General features: G+C 43.3%; 3 protein-coding genes across 29 annotated transcripts in view; 2 read left to right on the top strand and 1 right to left on the bottom strand.

Annotated features, from left to right (window-relative positions):
* The window catches only part of UBAP2L (ubiquitin associated protein 2 like), a 44,570-nt gene extending 37,749 nt beyond the window's left edge, over nucleotides 1-6,821 (bottom strand). For 15 of the 25 annotated variants that reach the window (XM_036753494.1, XM_036753492.1, XM_036753493.1 and 12 more), the window contains exons 1-3: nucleotides 6,694-6,774; nucleotides 2,378-2,507; nucleotides 692-769 (exon numbers count right to left, since the gene is read on the bottom strand). In XM_036753494.1, the coding sequence (XP_036609389.1) occupies nucleotides 692-769; nucleotides 2,378-2,467 (168 nt within the window). In that variant the 5' untranslated portion in view covers nucleotides 2,468-2,507; nucleotides 6,694-6,774. Of the gene's footprint in view, nucleotides 1-691; nucleotides 770-2,377; nucleotides 2,508-4,599; nucleotides 4,684-6,628 lie in introns of those variants that run through there. The other 10 variants (XM_036753482.1, XM_036753475.1, XM_036753479.1 and 7 more) reach the window with 8 other exon arrangements.
* A 180-nt stretch (nucleotides 6,822-7,001) lies between these two features.
* On the top strand, nucleotides 7,002-12,989 carry C4H1orf43 (chromosome 4 C1orf43 homolog). Of its 3 annotated transcripts, none has more exons than XM_036757152.1 (7): nucleotides 7,002-7,308; nucleotides 7,558-7,659; nucleotides 8,119-8,236; nucleotides 8,450-8,503; nucleotides 9,852-10,018; nucleotides 10,122-10,180; nucleotides 12,134-12,989. In XM_036757152.1, the coding sequence occupies exons 1-7, from the start codon at nucleotides 7,243-7,245 to the stop codon at nucleotides 12,330-12,332; spliced, it is 765 nt and encodes a 254-aa protein (XP_036613047.1). In that variant the 5' UTR covers nucleotides 7,002-7,242; the 3' UTR covers nucleotides 12,333-12,989. The 3 variants fall into 3 exon arrangements, with proteins under 3 accessions (XP_036613047.1, XP_036613048.1, XP_036613049.1); XM_036757153.1 differs by having other exon boundaries at nucleotides 7,098-7,308; nucleotides 10,122-10,186; XM_036757154.1 differs by having other exon boundaries at nucleotides 7,098-7,308; nucleotides 10,122-10,190; nucleotides 12,134-12,239.
* A 290-nt stretch (nucleotides 12,990-13,279) lies between these two features.
* Nucleotides 13,280-15,071, top strand: C4H1orf189 (chromosome 4 C1orf189 homolog). Its single transcript, XM_036753415.1, has 4 exons — nucleotides 13,280-13,435; nucleotides 13,766-13,806; nucleotides 14,257-14,386; nucleotides 14,970-15,071. The coding sequence occupies exons 1-4, from the start codon at nucleotides 13,358-13,360 to the stop codon at nucleotides 15,069-15,071; spliced, it is 351 nt and encodes a 116-aa protein (XP_036609310.1). The 5' UTR covers nucleotides 13,280-13,357.
* Nucleotides 15,072-16,645: the final 1,574 nt, after the last annotated feature.

Genomic DNA, 16,645 nt, shown 5'->3' on the forward strand with positions numbered 1-16,645 from the left:
CAAATCCTCAACACATACTTATTACTGAAGGACAGAATATGACAGACCACTGAATCTGGCACTTTAGGGCATCACCATCACCATCATCATCATCATAGCTAGTATTTATATGGCACTTTAAGATTGCAAAGCACTTCACAAATATTATTTTATCCTCATGACAACTCTGGGAAGTAGTTATTATTCCCATTTCATGGATGGGTAAACTACGCCAGAGATAAGTTAAGTGATCTGTCCAGGGTCACACAGCTAGTTAAAAATGTGACCATATTTGAATTTCGATCTTCCTGATTCCAGGTCTAGTGCTCTATACAATGTGCCACCCACTGCCCCGTTTAAATGTACTATAGATCTTTCTACATGCAAAAATATAAGAGGTCCCATAATAGTTTGAAGTTGATATGGAAAATATATCACCATTAATTGAAAGTTAAAGGTCAGACCTCTCAGAACAATATACCTGCCCAAAAGAGTAAGAAATTACAACTAGGAGAAAAACTTGTTTCTTGGCCTAGGTCGGTGACATTTCAGGCTAGAAACATGTATAAATGGCATAATCTTTCCAATGTCCCTGGAAGAGTCAGCATCTTGAGTGATGCAGGGGGCACGTATGGTTACTTGATATCAATACTCCCAATCATCACCCGCCCCTCAAAAGAAAAAAAAAATTACAATAAATTAGTATACTCACTTGCTTCACCTTCTCCTCAAAGTCAGCATCATTGTGGTCTGATATCATCTGTGCAAGTCTAATCTGTTCTGCAGTAGCCTATGAGTTGAGATGGAAATCAGGAAAGTATGGTCAGGAGACTACACTGAGAAGCAGTGAGGACAGTGCCTGTGCAAAGTAATTTCAAATCTCTTTCCCTTTCCAAACTACTTTTCCCCTTACAAATGATAAGGCACCAAGGGCTCTACCACCATCTGATGGTGTTTTACAGTTTATATATTTTCCACATGTGACAATTTTCACATATACATTTCATGTTATTTCATTTGATCCTCATATCAACCCTCTGAGGTAGATAGGGCAGGTATTACACCCATGTTATAGATAACAAACTGGCTCAGAAATGTTAACCGGCCTGCCCAGAGACATTAAAAAAAAGTAGTAGGATGAAGATTTAGCATTCAGACCAAGTCTTCCGAGTTCTAGTGCCTCTTCTGTTCATGCTGACACTGAAGCAGCACAGTGAACATTGAACAGAGGATTTAAAGAAGGAGAAGTAGCCATTAACACAATTTTTATAATATCCAGTCATTTCACTAAAAAGAGAAAGCTGCTTATGTTTAGCGGAGATTTTTCCTTAGGAGCAAAAGTTTCTAAAATGCTACCCCCTAAAGTATCTTGGTTACAATTCTAAATGCATGCTCAACTGTAACTTTTATTAGAAAAGCCCATCCAATTTCCAAGGTTGCCTTTTTGTTTCTAAGGTTGGGAACATATTAAGAACAGCAGGTATGGCCTGGGGATAGAAACAGTCTTCCTACTGAGTGATCATTACAAGAATATAAGGTGCTTAGGACTATAATGACTTGCTTGGTAACAAATTCAATGGGCACCAGACTCCTTATTTGCTGGGAACAATCTTGAGAATAGTTGTGAAAAAGAAAAACATTCTCTCTGAGCAAAAGCCTTCCCCCAACCAAATAATGAAATATAATTCATTTACTCACATTAATAACCAAATATGAATTATTTACTCACAATAGGGACTAATCAATAACCAAGTGGCTACTGAAAATAGATCTATCTAAACCAACCTTCAAAAGAACCTACAAAGTTTGGTTCCCAGATGGTTAATTTTCCCTCTTAAACCTGTAACTGAACAATGCCCAAGGGTGTCTTACTGAATGATTTTTGGAAAGAAAAAAAAAATAGGGAAGAGGCCAAGTCCCCATGTGAAGGGAAAACTAGATAAACCTTCCAAAAGCCTCAAAAGGAACAGGTCAAAAGGGAAAGAAAAGATCAGAACCCAGAAGCTGGGAAATGGCTAGACACATATGGGCTAAAGAGTGGAGTCACAGTGGAAAATCTAAGAAATTAGGAAGATACTATACCAGAGGCCCAGAAAAAGAAATGTGCTATTACCAAATTGTAGCCATAGGGGGGGTCTCTAGAACAAAAGTCACATAATCTCTTTTCTCAAAGCCTCATATAGCAACATTAAACAGCAAAAGAAAAAAAAAGCAGCTTTTTGTAACAGCACATGATATTAACAAAGAAAGCATCCAGGAGAATAAGAGAACTAAGGTCTAATCTTGAAAAAGAGGATATAGAAAGACAACTCAAAGTACAGAATGAAGCTGTGCTGGATGTAAAGTTTTATCAGCTATTTGGGTTGCCCATACCCTACTTTCTCTCAAATTTCTTTACCTGTGGCCTCTGCTTGTGCTGTGTCTGGTTCTGTGTCTGTGTCTGCTCCCAGTTTCCCCGGGCTCGGTTAGTGCCCACTGATGTCATCATTTACAGTATATACAAATAACAGTATTTACAAGGTAGAATGCTGAAAGATTTAAAAAAAATTTCTTATTAGATTATAAAAAGTAGTCAAAATATATTTATCACTCTCCTTCTCACTCCCCTAAAAAAAAAAACAAAACTTTTTTTTTAATCATTCTAGGCACAGCAAACCAAAAGACATCATATTGAGATTGATAAGCTTCTTAAGGGACCATGGCATTTAATACCATTTTGTATAGCATAGTATATTATATTTATTGTTTGCTTGATGATGGGCAGCCACATAAAAAGTACAAAAAAGTTACCAGCTCATTCCAGTTCTACTAGTCCTTGGCAAGTGGGGCTATCTGTAAGTCTATGAAACTGCTAATTAAAACACACACACACACACACACACACACACACACACCCCCTGCTCCCTAAGACTCAAAACCCTTTCAAACAGACAAGAGTCTGTTCAAGTACCTTTACAATACAGAATTACCAAAAGGTAGAAGTCTTCTGTGAAGGAGATCACTAACCCACACTCAACAGTAAGAAAATCAGTTCAAAGTACTCCTACCTAAAGAAATACACAACCTCTACCTCTGAAATCCAGGTTCTCTCTCCAATACCTCCCTTAAATTTTTATCTTGTATTCATGATGTGGAGGCTTTTTTTTTTTAAACTAGAGCTTTCCAAAAGAGACATATTAACTCCAAAGACTTTGCCTGGAATCCCAGCTCCCTCAGTAGCAATCCTGTTCCTTGTCTTTGCAGTGGCTTCTCCACCTAACCTGCTGGTCAACAAACCTCAAACTCTTAGGGCTCACAACTGCCATTATTATCTTGCACAGCTCTTCTGAAGCAGAACATCCCAGAATTACAGAATTAGCCAAAGCACCCAACACAACATCTTACTTGTAAGGGGAAGTAGTGTAAAGTCATCTCACGACTGCACTGATTTGGAGTTACAGAACAGCATATGGGAAGATCACCCTAACCTGAGTATAGACTTAAACTACCAACTCTTAACAAGAAAACAGTACAATTGTAGCACCACTCATGCCTTCGGCTTGTAATGCAATCTCAGCTGCTGTTTTTAGTTTAAAAAACAAAACCTTTCTTTTGCCAGTGGTAGGCAAAAGTTGAACAGGGTATTTTGCCACCACTTTATTACCTTTCAAAGGTAATAATAACTTTTCTAATAAGTTTGGAAAAGCCTGACCCATATAATTTCAGGCTAGTGGAAATTTACATTAGTCAATTCCAGGCTCCTTATAATTGATACAATATGGCCACAAAGAGGATGCTGAATTTGGTAAGGAGGTTCTGATGTTTCACCTCTTTCATTTTCTTGGATAGTCCACAGAAAGATACTTCTCTTTGAATTGCTAATAAAAACAATTTATTTGGGACAAGTTCTTTACAAATTTGTGACACTATGGTTACATACATCCTTGTTTATTACAATGTCATTAAAAGTTTCATTTTCTTCCATTTCCAAAAAAGTAGTTAAGCCTTTAGGGAACATTTTAAGTAAGAGTCAGATACCAATTTTAACAGCAAAAAACATACAAATATGTCAAGGGAGTACAGACTATATGCTACACAGTAATCTATCTCTCTAGGCTGGCATCACAATCAAGTTTTAACATTTCATCTACAAAAACACAAACATCTTTTAACTACCACTGCACCCAAACCAGTAGTGGAGATAAGGCAATGTCAAGACAAGAACAAAAGTGTTCATATTGGTTATATTTTAAAATTGGATAGTCTGGGGTTTCTAATTTAATATGAATTGGCACTTCCCATCTCAACCTACAATTTCTGAATGTTGACTTCCTTCCACCACATATTTGATTTCAATTTGAAAGGATGAGTTACGAGACCATATGCTAGCTACACAATTATATTGCATAGCTACAGCTATTTGCAAAATTGTCTGGACTTAATTCTGTTTGGATCACTTAATGGAAAAACACTACCGATCTAGATATCATGTAAGACATCGTTTTGATCACCAGTGACTGAATTCCCTTATCTCTCTTACAAATGCTTAGTAAAATGTGATTGAGACAACTTGCAAAACAGTGAGCAAGGTCAGCAGGAAGCAACTGATCTAAAGGATTACTTGGAACACAGACTTGGTACCTTCTAGTAGTGGGCAGGCAAACATATCCACAGTTGGCAGGGAACAAGAGAACCATCTTACATATGCTACCTTTCTTAAAGTATAAGGATGTGCTGATAGGGAGGGAAGAGAAATCTCAAATTAATTACTAAAGCTTAAGGAACAGCATGATAGTAGGTAGAGTGCAGTTTTCAAAGGAGCTATCAGACTTTCTTTGGAAAACCAACAACTTAAAAAACAGCCATTGAGAGGTTAAAAAAATGTTTTACTGAAATCAACTGATCAACAAGCATTTATTTGCATACCTACGTGTTCACTACCATGGGGTATACAAAAGTAGAATAAAGACATGGTCCCTGCCCTCAAGCTTACAATCTAATTGGAAATACAAAATGCAACTAGAAAATAAGTGCTATGAGTGCACTAAACCATGTGCAACAATTCAGAGAAGACCACACAAGAGCCTGGAAGATACATCTTTTTGCTTCTAATGTCAACTATAATTCATAAGTAGCTTTAGTAAGTTAGCTAGTTACCTAACTATGTGTCCTCCCCACACCCAATTCCACTCTGACAAGACAAAATATCTTGTAAAGGTATGCTTGGTACACCTTTAAAAACACAGAACTTGTTTTTATAACCTTTTTACTAGTCCACAAAACCCAGCTAATTGGAAATAGAACTCCTGTCCATTGTGGAAGCAACCAACCCCACAGAAAGACTTGGGTCATTTAAAATCAGGCACCTAAACTATTCAACAGGATAACTTAACAGAATGCGCAGTATTTTAATTCTGTAGTAATGAAGAATGTCAAACTGGGCTGAATATGTCTCTGCACAAGCACACCACATTTCCCAAGCCCGGATACAAGAGAGGAAAAGGCCCCACTAGCATTAACTGCCTGTTACTGTGGTCTTTTTCTTTTCCTAACATCCCACCAAAGAGGTGGCTGTTTCAGGCAAATTGGTTATGGCATCAGTTTACAAGGCAATCTGGGTACTCTCCACAAGGTGAAAGAATTTGATAAATTTGAAATTTGTGCCCCATTATGGTAAATGTTTTGCACATAGTACGAACTAACGAACAGTTCTTGAACTCAATTGAGAACACAATGATAGACAGTCGGTGCTCCAGTGCAATATACCCAAGGGGCTTGGAGCAGTGAGGTCAAGCTCCCCCACATGCTTTTGATTGTTGAAAGTACCCAAAGCTCCACTGGGCAAAGAGATTAAAGATATTAATTAAAATGCCTTGAAAAATCCAGAAGAGGACACAAAGTGAAAAGAACTAGAGCAGTTGACAAAGGGGCTAGGACTGGAGAAGAAAACAGGGCGGAGGGCCGATGAGTGGAGATTCAGTCCCAGAGATACACAGGGAGCCGGCAGGACCAATCGCCCACCTCTCCCCAAAAGATTAATTCTTTGCACTCAAACTGAATAGCACGTAAGGAAATAAAGTGAGGGGCGTAGGCAACTTCGTCCCACCGCTCCCCGATCTCTCCTGGATCAAACCTAGGCCGAGTCCTAGCTCGAGTGAGGGGAGGCCGAGAGGAGGTCCTAAGGCTGGGGGGGGGAAGAGAGAATGCCGCGGCCTCCCCCCCCTCCCCGCCCCCCGCCCCGATCGTCTCCTCAGGCGCAGGGTTATAAAAGGGGAGGAAGGGAAAGCCCTACCTCAGGCCCGGCCCAGACCGCGCTCGCTCTCTCGCGCTCTCGCCACCCCCCAGGCCCGAGCCGCATGGCCCCCCCAGCCACCCCGCGCCCCGCCCGGCCACGCTCCCAAATCTAGGCCCCGGCTCCGGCGCGGCCCAGTAGGCCGCAAGCCCGACCATAAACAAAACCCCGGCGGCTGGCCCAGAGTGGCGGGGGTGGGGGAGGTGGGGGAGCCTGGGGCCCGCGCGACTGGAAGGGGGGGGCACAGCGCGCGGAGGGGGGAGGGGAAGCCCGCACCGCGCGAGATGGGGGGGGGCGGCTGCTGGGAGAGGGGGCCACGGCGGGAGGAGAGAAAAGGGTGAAGGGGAATCGCGGATTTAAAGGGGCCGCGGACAATACCCGGCCCCGCCGCGCTGCCGCTACCGCCGCCGCCGCCGCCGCCGCTGCCGCTCTCCCAACTTTACCTCAGTCTCCTCCACACTGACACCCCGGGCCGCGCCGCCCCTGTCACGTGATATAGACTCCCTCTCCTCTCTCCACCCCCCTCCCTCTTTTTCCTCTCGCGCTCGCTCTCGCGCCTTTCCCCTCCCACTCTCCTTCCTTCCTCCCTCAGCACGTGACACGCAAAGAGGCGCGCGCCCGTCGTCCTGCCACGAGCCACCTTCTCCGGATCAGTGAGTCGGCCTCCTCCGGTCACGTGACCTACCCACGACCTCCTTTTCCTCCCAGCAGCGGAGTCCCGCCTTCCTCGCACGCGCTTTCTCCTTCCACCGTGCCGGTGTCACGTGCCTAGGGAGAGGAGGAACTCGTCACGCTTCTCTCCGCCCTCTTTCTCTTCCTCCCCTCAGTACCCCCTCCCCCCCGCCCTGGTACCCCCGCGCTCCCCCTGGCCGCCATGTTTTCCGACAGGGCCCGGCTTTGGCTTCCCCCATAAGGAAATGGCCAAACAGCACCAAAGAGCCCTGGGGCTGTCGCTACTACGGAACCCGAGCTAACGAAGCTGGAAGGAGGCCATGGCGTCCAGCAGTAACTGGTTGTCTGGGGTGAATGTCGTGCTGGTGATGGCCTATGGGAGCTTGGTGAGGAGACGACCCCCCCCCACCCCAGGGGACCAGCCATCCACGCCCTCCCCCAGCTCCCCTCGTGCGGGTGCCCCAGCTTGCCACCCGCTCCGCCCCCCGCCCCCGGGCCCAAGCCTACTTCCCTGGACGCCAGAATGGGGGAAGGGGGGGCGCGGGGCGGGGAGCTGCAGCTGGAGCTGCTCCAGGACTCAGCGGGATCTCCAAGGGCCCCTCTCCAGCAGGCTTCTCGCCCGTCTCTCCCGCCAGGTATTTGTGCTGTTGTTCATTTTTGTGAAGAGGCAGATCATGCGTTTTGCTATGAAGTCTCGAAGAGGCCCTCACGTCCCTGTGGGGCACAACGCTCCCAAGGTGGGTTTCTAGAAATTCTCCGTATTCATAACCGGTAGCTTTGTTTAAGTGGAAAGGTAGGATTTTCTCGATCTTTTAATCTATCTCATGGTCTCTCTACATCCTTTAATTTGCTCTTGGGGAAGGAACACGGAGATGTGGGAATGGTGATCTCTTGTTGAATGCTGTCAGTTGGTGTCTCCTGATTCTTCCCACTGTGACTCGTTGCCTGAATGCCAGTGCTGAGTGATTCTAGAGGGTTTGGGTCTCTGGGTGTTGGAGACCCCTAGGCCCACTTCTTCCTGGGTACTTTTCTCCCAGATACCAGTAGTCAAAGGATGTTTATTTGCTTCCTGTTCCTGACCCAGTTATTTATGCCCTTCCCCAGAGGTCACTGCATTTCCAAGTTGGTGGGATATAAGCTAAACCATAAAGGTACATATTCCAAGATGATAACTCTTTTCTTCTCCATGGGAGCAGGATCTGAAGGAAGAGATTGACATCCGATTATCCAAGGTTCAGGATGTAAAGTATGAACCCCAGCTCCTCGAAGAGGATGATGCCAGACTCTTGCAGCTGGAGACACCAGGAAATCAACGTATGGGGCGAGTTTTCCACCTTGGGGATGGGTAAATTTGGAAAGCCAAGAGCTCAGAGTTTATTTTCTAGGAGCTGAGATAGAGATGCTAGGAAAGCATAATCTTAGTTATTCTCTGTATAGCTAATCTGAGAAAGCAGGCATAATAGTGAAAGAATTGTGGTGCAAGGGTGGTGGGAGTGGTAGTACTGATTCAAGCCATTATTTTTACAGATTGCTACAATTACCTGTACAGGATGAAAGCATTGGATGCCATTCGTGCCTCGGGTAAGGGTCATTCAGGTATGGGAAGGTCTTTTCAGGAATTCCGATTCTCCTGATAGAGAAGAAACTCAAGACCCACATGATGGGGATAAGAATAAATTTGGTCTCTGCTTACTCAGGCATACCTGTGTCGGGAACTCCCTTGAATCTAAAGAATCTGTTTCCTCCTCTTGAGAAACTGAGTTGATAAGGAAATGAGGTCTCATTTTGCCAGTGATTCCCTTGCTTTTAGATAGGAGTGTGGGAACAGAGAAACAGTTTGCTGAATTCTAAAAAGGCAGGAAAGATCTACTCTTTCAGCTCGGATCAGGACAGAGGCAGTTAGGTGGCCCAGTGAATAGAGTGCTGGACCTGGAGTCAGGAAAACCTGAGTTCAAATCCACCCTCAAACACTTAATAACTGATCCTGAGCAAGTAACTGAACTTCTCATAGCCTTCATTTCCTCTGTAAAATAGGAGTCATAATAATTGCATTTCCCTTTTTGGGTGGTCATGAGGCTCAAATGATACATTCGTAAACCTCTTTGCCAAACTTACAGAGCTATATAAATGCTAGCTGTTAATGTTGTTATTTTTTAACTTGTACATTCTGTTACTTTAAGGATTCGTACATTGCTGCTGTTAGAATAAACATCTAGTCTTAGCACTTAATTTACAGATAAGGACACTTGGACTTAGAAAGGCCAGAGGCTAGCTAGTGAGTGGTAAAACCTGGGTCTCTTGACTCTTAGTCTATTGCTCACCCATCATCTTAGCTGCCTTCTTTGGAAGTAGAAGCTCATGGTCCCTAGGAAAAGCATCCCTAAGGATGGGCAATGCCAGCCTGGGACCTATGCAAGAGAAATGAGTGAGGGAAAGCTAAGAGAGGAGAAATGTTTGCAGAAGTCATTGTCCTGGAGTGCAGAGGTAGACAATCCAGAGGGGTGGGGGTTACAAAGAAAGAACAGGTATCCCAAAGCATTAGTTTTCAGCCCCCAATTTGAATTCTGTCTTCCCTGAGGCTAAGTCCGGCATTCCCCACATCTAATCAAGCTGAAAGGTGATCAGAAGAGCAGGTATAGGAAGAAATAGGTGGGGCCGAAGCTGTAGCAGGTTTACCTATATATACATGTTCTAAAAAATGCTCACAGAATTTTAAAGGGTAGAAAATAGATAAAGAAAGGGCCACATAATCCACCTTTTGCTACCATTATCAAACAGTTGCTGAAGCCTGGATGTCTGGTTTCTGTTGCTCCCTCCAAAATTCCCTAATTTGAAGAATTGATCAAGATTACTTGGAAGTAATTAGAAAGGCATTCCTTGACAGGAAATGCATGAAAAAAATCTTTTCATCATGTTCTTGCCTCTTCAGAGATCCCATTCCATTCAGAAGGCCGGCATCCTCGTTCCCTGATGGGCAAGAACTTCCGCTCCTATCTGCTGGAGCTTCGAAACGCGAGTACCCCCTTCAAGGGTGTCCGCAAAGCTCTCATTGATACCCTGCTAGATGGCTATGAGACAGCTCGATATGGAACTGGCGTAAGACAGTTGATCTTTTTTCCACTTGTGGATTTTTTTTATTTCATATGGGAATGGTAGAGAATGGAGCTTAAAAGATTCTCACCCTCTTTTTTCTCCTCAGGTGTTTGGCCAGACTGAATATCTACACTATCAGGAAGCACTGAGTGAACTGGCTGCTGCGTGAGTGTGGGTAAAACATGGTGAAGTGGGACTGGTTGTAGGTTCCTCTTTTTTTTTTCCTTCTAACATATATTAGAGGACTCAACAGTACTGGGCTGACACTAGAATGGGACCATCACCATAAAATAAATCAGGCAAAGTACCTGTGGATGCCAGGCAACTCAGAGTTGTATTTTTATATATTTTTACATACAACTTAGGATTAGAAGACACCTTAGTAATCGTCTCATTTAACACCTTCATTTGACAGATAAGGAAATAAAAGGCCAGACAACAGGAATGACTTAACGAAATGTACTTAGTAATAAAGCTAAGATTCAAACCCAGGTCTTCCCATTTCCAAAGTCAGTGTTTTTCTGTTACTCCAAACTACTTTCCTCTTCCTTCCTACCATCTCAGAGTAAAAGCTGTTTTGCAAGCTAAGGAAAAAGTCTCCCAACTCTGGCACACAAACCTTAGCTCGAATCCAGTCCAGTAGAATTCCTTATCCCCTAGGACCCTTAACTATTATTGCTGTGTCCTTTTTAGTCTTACAATAGTAACAACCTAAGTAGCAGCTGTCCTTAGTGTCTCATCTGGCAGTAGCAACACCATTAGACCCAACAGACAAAAGTATTGTAGTTAAGCTTTTGATTACAATAAGAGAAGGGAACCCCAAAGTCTAGTTGATCCTTCTTGATTGGTTTGGAATATGTTGTTTCCCCAGTGCACCCTGTGTTTAGTTTTATTATGTTAGGCTTGTACAAACATTCAAATGAGAGATTCTGGGTGGTAAGGGTAAATTTTTCTCAGATTTTTAATTAGCATTGATAATGTGGAGTCAACTATATAGAGAAATACATTCTGGTCCCTTCTGTCTTAAGGTTTAATCTGGGTCTTTCTTAAAGGACAGAAAGGGGTTGTGTATCTCCTACCTTCTCTCTTTTTTGCCTCTTGAAAAGAATTGTTTTGTTCTTTAAAAGCATATAAAAAACACTTAGAGGTATCACAAAAATAAAACAGCAAGATCTGGTGGAAGTCAAGCGACAAGTCTTGTAGAAGTCAGCAAACCTGTAAAATTCATTCTCTTAAGCCTAATGTATAGTTTTTTTTTATATTTTCATAAACCATCTAGCAAAAGGGCTCTAGGATGTATTTGCTGCAGACACACATTATTAAGTGAAAAGAGAACTGGATTTGGATTCGGTAGTATGTGGATTTACTATATATGTAATCTTGGACAAATCACTTTTTCCTGGGCCTCATCTGTAAAATGAAGGGGATAGTTAAGAATCTAGATGACTAAAGGTATCTGTTATGGCTTTCAGTCCATAAACATTAATTAAGTGCCTTATGTGTGCCAGACATTGCTAAACACTAGGAAACGAAGACAAAGACAAAAGTGGAACAGTGCCCCCAAAGAGCTTACATTCCAAAGTAGAGACAGGATTTACATTCAGAATATGAACAAAACGTATGATAGATTGGGGAAGGAGAGGTCTGGCAGCTTGGAGGCATTTAGAAAAGCTTCATATAGAAAGAAGGTGGCACTTGAGCTGAGTTTTGAAGGAAACCAGAAATTCTAAAAGGAGGGAGAGCCTTGTACCCTTGGAACAGCTAACGCAGCACAGACTTGAGGTGTGAAGTGTCATTGAGGAATTGAGTCTGAATGGACCATAGACTAAATGGAAGGGAGGGGAATATGGAAAGGTAGAATGCTTGAGACCTTATGATTTAAAGGAGAAAGGGAGTGGTTGGGTCTAAGCTTTATGTAATAAGAAACAAAAATCTGGCAGGGGCATATTAGAAAATGGTGCTCTTAAAATCAAGTTGAATTTTAGCAACTGGTGTATATATGTATATATATATGGTGACACAGATTGTTGGTTCATATTGAGAGTCAATGAGCCCTGACCTGTGGTCTTTCGCTTCTGTTATATTGGTCATAACTTATTCTCTCTTTGGATGCTTCAGTGTCAAAGCCCGTGGTGGGAGCTCCCAGCGGCAGCACCAGTCGGCAGCTAAGGATCTAACACAGTCTCCTGAAGTTTCCTCCCCAACGACTATCCAGGTCACCTATCTGCCCTCCAGCCAGAAGAGTAAAAGAGCCAAGCACTTCCTAGAGCTGAAGAGTTTTAAGGATAACTACAATACACTAGAGAGCACCCTCTGACTGAATTTGGGGAGAGCCATAGCCAACATGGCTTCACTAGGAGGATCCTGCCCCCCAGGGCAGGAGACACAGCAGCACTGGACAGCATTGATAACATTGTGCCCAGAATTCTTGAAATGTGTGTCTGGAGAGCCTTCCTGAGCTTATCCCTCTGGTCTGTTGTAGAACTAAAGTTCCATGAGGCCCTCTTTCCCTCTCCAATAGCTTTTTTATGGAGTTGAATCCACATAATTTTCCTCTGGCTGTGTCACTTCCTCTTTACCCCAGCTTGTTTTTGATCATGGTTATTTTTTACCCTCTTTCAAAGTCAGTTTTATCCTAAATAGGTTAGTGGGGTTGTGGGAGGGGGCATTTATGATGTTAGAAATGGAAACCACAGAGCCCCTATCTTACCTACTTGGATGGGGACTCTAGCCCACAGACATGTCATTTAAAGTTGTGGAGTGAAAAGGGCAGAAGGGAACTAGGGTGTTATACTTAAACAGAGCCCTGTTGAGATTTGTGTTGTGTTTAGTGCACTGCCTTTCCCTTCTCTTCAAGATGTGACTGAGGGGAACTGTCAGTGATACAGGCACTAATTCCATATTCCCCCAGTAAGTTACAGTACTGGTCTGACTTTATAAACCAGTTATTTAATAAAAACAGCTCTAAAAAATAGGCATGTTATTACTGTTCTTTACAGATTTCTGCTCCTATCTATCTAGAGTAGATGGGGCGGGGGAGGCAGTATGAGTATGTGTGGGCACCTTTGTGGGCATGATGGGGCTGATTCCCCTAAAATTCTAGCTATGGAGCTGCCTCTGTAGCCTAACATAAGAGGTTCTGGGTTTGGGCCTATGGCTCCTTCTAAGTGGCGGTGGGGTCACTATTAGAAGGCTAAAGAACTAGGATTCCCTTCAGGTCTCCCAGGCAACAAGCCAGGTGACCAATCAGGGCCTAGGCCTAGGGCATAATTGGAGACATGCCTAGTAACCAGGGTAATTGAGATCAGTGAGTGGACAAAACAGGAAGAGCAACAGTCAAGAATGTCTATCCAACGTGCTAAATCCACGGCAAACCCTCGGGTATCCCTGTCCCTGGATGAGGTTATAAAGATAGAAGAGGTATGACAAGGATTAAGCTTAATTGAAAGAACATTTGATGGGGTTACCAGATCTGTTTCCTCACTATGAGCATGGGGAAGTACCAAAAAAAAAAAAAAAGGCTTTGTAAGGAGCTTCCCTACCCCTGCAATGGGATGTTGCTTTCCATGTAGGTGCTGAAATATTTTGAATGATAAATTGCTAGCCATAACGTATTGCCCTATTTCTGATGGGATGAGTGGGTGGGAAAACGATCCCCCAAGTTCCTTTTAAGCCAAGAGTAACAAATAGGGCGCTAGGGTGAGGAGTTTGGTAACTGGGCTGACCAGGTACGTTAAATTTTCCTTGCAGAGTTACAAGAGGATAGTAGCATTTGAGAAAGCTGTTGAGAGGTAATTTTCTGTGCCCTCCACCACCCCCCCCCAAACATCAACCTACCATATTGTCTTCTCTCTGTTCTCCATCCTCAGTTTTCTCAAAGGTTCAGAGGAAGGCAAGAATTAGCTTTGCTTCACATGACAAAAAATGTAAATACATACCTGTGCGCTAATGCCCCCCAGATTAGACTAAAACATCCAGTTGTGCCCTTCCTCCTATTTCTGTCTCCCACAATACCCTGAGCGTAACTGGGGGTGGTCAGTAAGGGGGAACCTCTTTTGAGATCTCAGTCTATGCCCAACAGTGTAATAAACACTTAAGAGAGGTTCCAGAGATACATAGGGAAGACTTACCTACCTACACTTGAGTTTACTTATTTAGGAAACATAAGACAAATTCTATGTCACAGAGATAATGGTATTCTATCTTCCTAACACAAATCCACATAAATTCTCCTGGGACAGTTGGAAAAATACAGTAGTGCAGTGCGTATGGCAGGCGACAATGAACCAGAGGAGGAACCCATATGCCATCCTGAGAATGCAAGACATCATGGAACAGGAGATGGCATTGGCCAACAAGCAGCTGCTGGCTGTGAGTGGGTCAAACCTACTGTTGCTCCCTTTGCCCACGAGGACTCTCAGGACCATCCATGGTCTCCACCCTAAACCACTTTGCTCACTAGCAGCTAGCTGTATTTAACATGTACCCATTACACCAGAGCCTTTTCATTCTATATACCAGAGCTCTGTATTCAACAATTGCATCCTACTTGTGTGGCGTATTTTGCTATCCAAATGTACTAACAGTCATTGTGCCTAGCACGACTGTCATAGTAGGCCCTTAATAAATGTTTGTTGATTGGTTGATTCTCTGAGCTTTTACCCTTAGTGCTCCTCTAACTCCCTAGAATGAATGTACTTCAAGTTGCCCGCATTTCTATTTCCCTAGTGTCCCTTAACCCCTGACTCACCCAGCTTGGGGAAATGAGTTGTACTCCATGTTCATATGTGTGAAGTGTATGCTACCTTCCCTATCCTAAGCTATCTCCTGTTCCCTGTGTCTAGACTGAAAAAACAAAACCCAAGAGCTAGGGAACCAGCCAAGGGTAGAGATGGTGGGTGGGTGGGTACCAGAAGGCAAACTTCCACACTCTATTCTGTCCCTCCTCTCCCAGGTTCGGCAGGCTGCCTTAAGTCAGCTATTTGAGAAGGAACATCAACAGTACCAGCAAGAGCTAAATCAGATGGGCAAATCCTTCTATGTGGAGAGACTCTGAAGGCATCAGAGGCACCTGTCCCTTTTTCTCTAACAGTTCATACTTCCAGGCTCCCCAAGGCCTAGAATTTTTTCCCTAGGATAAGTCTGGCAGGCTATTTGCCTAGAGCCAGATTGTCTAACTTTTTATTTTTTGGTGAAGATGAAGCATTAAAAGGCTGACGAGGGAAGAGTGACCTCTTGTGATCAATTCAGGGACTGTAATTCCGGTAAATATTGGCTGTGTGGGAGAGGGGAGTTGTTTGATGCAAACTATGACTCTGGTTGTTAATAGTTTAAATATGACTCTACCACTAGGCCAGCTGGCTCACTGCTTTAAGCTCAGCCCTTGAGGCCCACCCTTCAGATCTGTGTCAAAACTTCTGTTTCCACAGTCATCCAAACTCAGTGACATGCCTTCTCCCTCTCTCCAAACTCCTACCATATTTCTCTTCCACAAGCCTTTTCTGTTTAAACACATTTCTTCAATTGCTTCTACTCATCTTCAAGTCTTTTCTCACCGACTTATCTATGCTTACTATATTCCCTTATATACCAATGACTGCCCCAGTCAAGGCTTCACTTACCTATGGGCCTCAGCCACAGGAACACTCTGCTACCACAGCCATTAGGGGATATCTCATCAGTGTCCCTAACCTTTCACTGAAGCCCCATTATTGAAAGGCTGTGAGATGGAGTGAAAAGATCACTTGATTTCGAGTCAGGAAAGACCCAGGTTCAAATTGTGAATCTAATACTCACTGTGTAACTATCGGCAAATAACTCAAACTCTATGAGCCTCAGTCTCCTCTTTTTGAATGGGGATAATATTTGCACTGCCTACATTTCATAGGACTGTTGAAAGTTTTAAAATGTTTAAAGCTCCATAGAAAGTTACTAATACTACTACTACCACCACTGACAATCTCATTGTCTACCCAGGATTTCCTGCTTCTACCAAGCACTTGTGTACCCAAACCCCCATTCCCACTGGAGTCTAAAACCCCAAGCTGTACCAGTCACCACCACTCCTCCTAGCAACCATTTGCTGCTAGGGAAGCCCAACCTATTGCAGGACAGACACTCTAAGCCAATGGTTCTCAAAGCATTATCCAGGGACACAAAGGGTCCCCAGACCCTTTCGTGGGATCCATGAGATCAAAACTATTTTCATAATGATTTAATTTCTAATATTGCTAATAGTGACAGGTATAATCCACGTTAAAGTTCTTTACAGGGAGCAGGGCGGTGGGGCGGAGGAGGAGGAATGGTTCCTCAATATTTTGAAGAGTATAAAGGGATCCTGAGAACAAAAAGTTTGAGAACTGCTGCTTTTAAGTAAGCCATGAGCAGGAGCTTTGATGAAATTCCTAAGGATCCCTAGCACTATTTCTTCCACATAGTATGTGTTCAGTAAATATTTGAGGGTGAGCTTAGTATAGGGTAACATTCCAAATCTTGAAATAAGATGTATTTTTATGTCTTGCAACTTAAAATTCTAAAAGTATTCTTCCTTAGAAACATTGTTATAAATATTAGTTCATTTCTATCAAACTAGATTCTAGTTCAAGGTGGGTGTGATGAAAACTATGACTT

The sequence above is a fragment of the Trichosurus vulpecula genome, chromosome 4 (assembly GCF_011100635.1).
Source record: "Trichosurus vulpecula isolate mTriVul1 chromosome 4, mTriVul1.pri, whole genome shotgun sequence".
Classification (NCBI taxonomy): Eukaryota; Metazoa; Chordata; class Mammalia; order Diprotodontia; family Phalangeridae; genus Trichosurus; species Trichosurus vulpecula.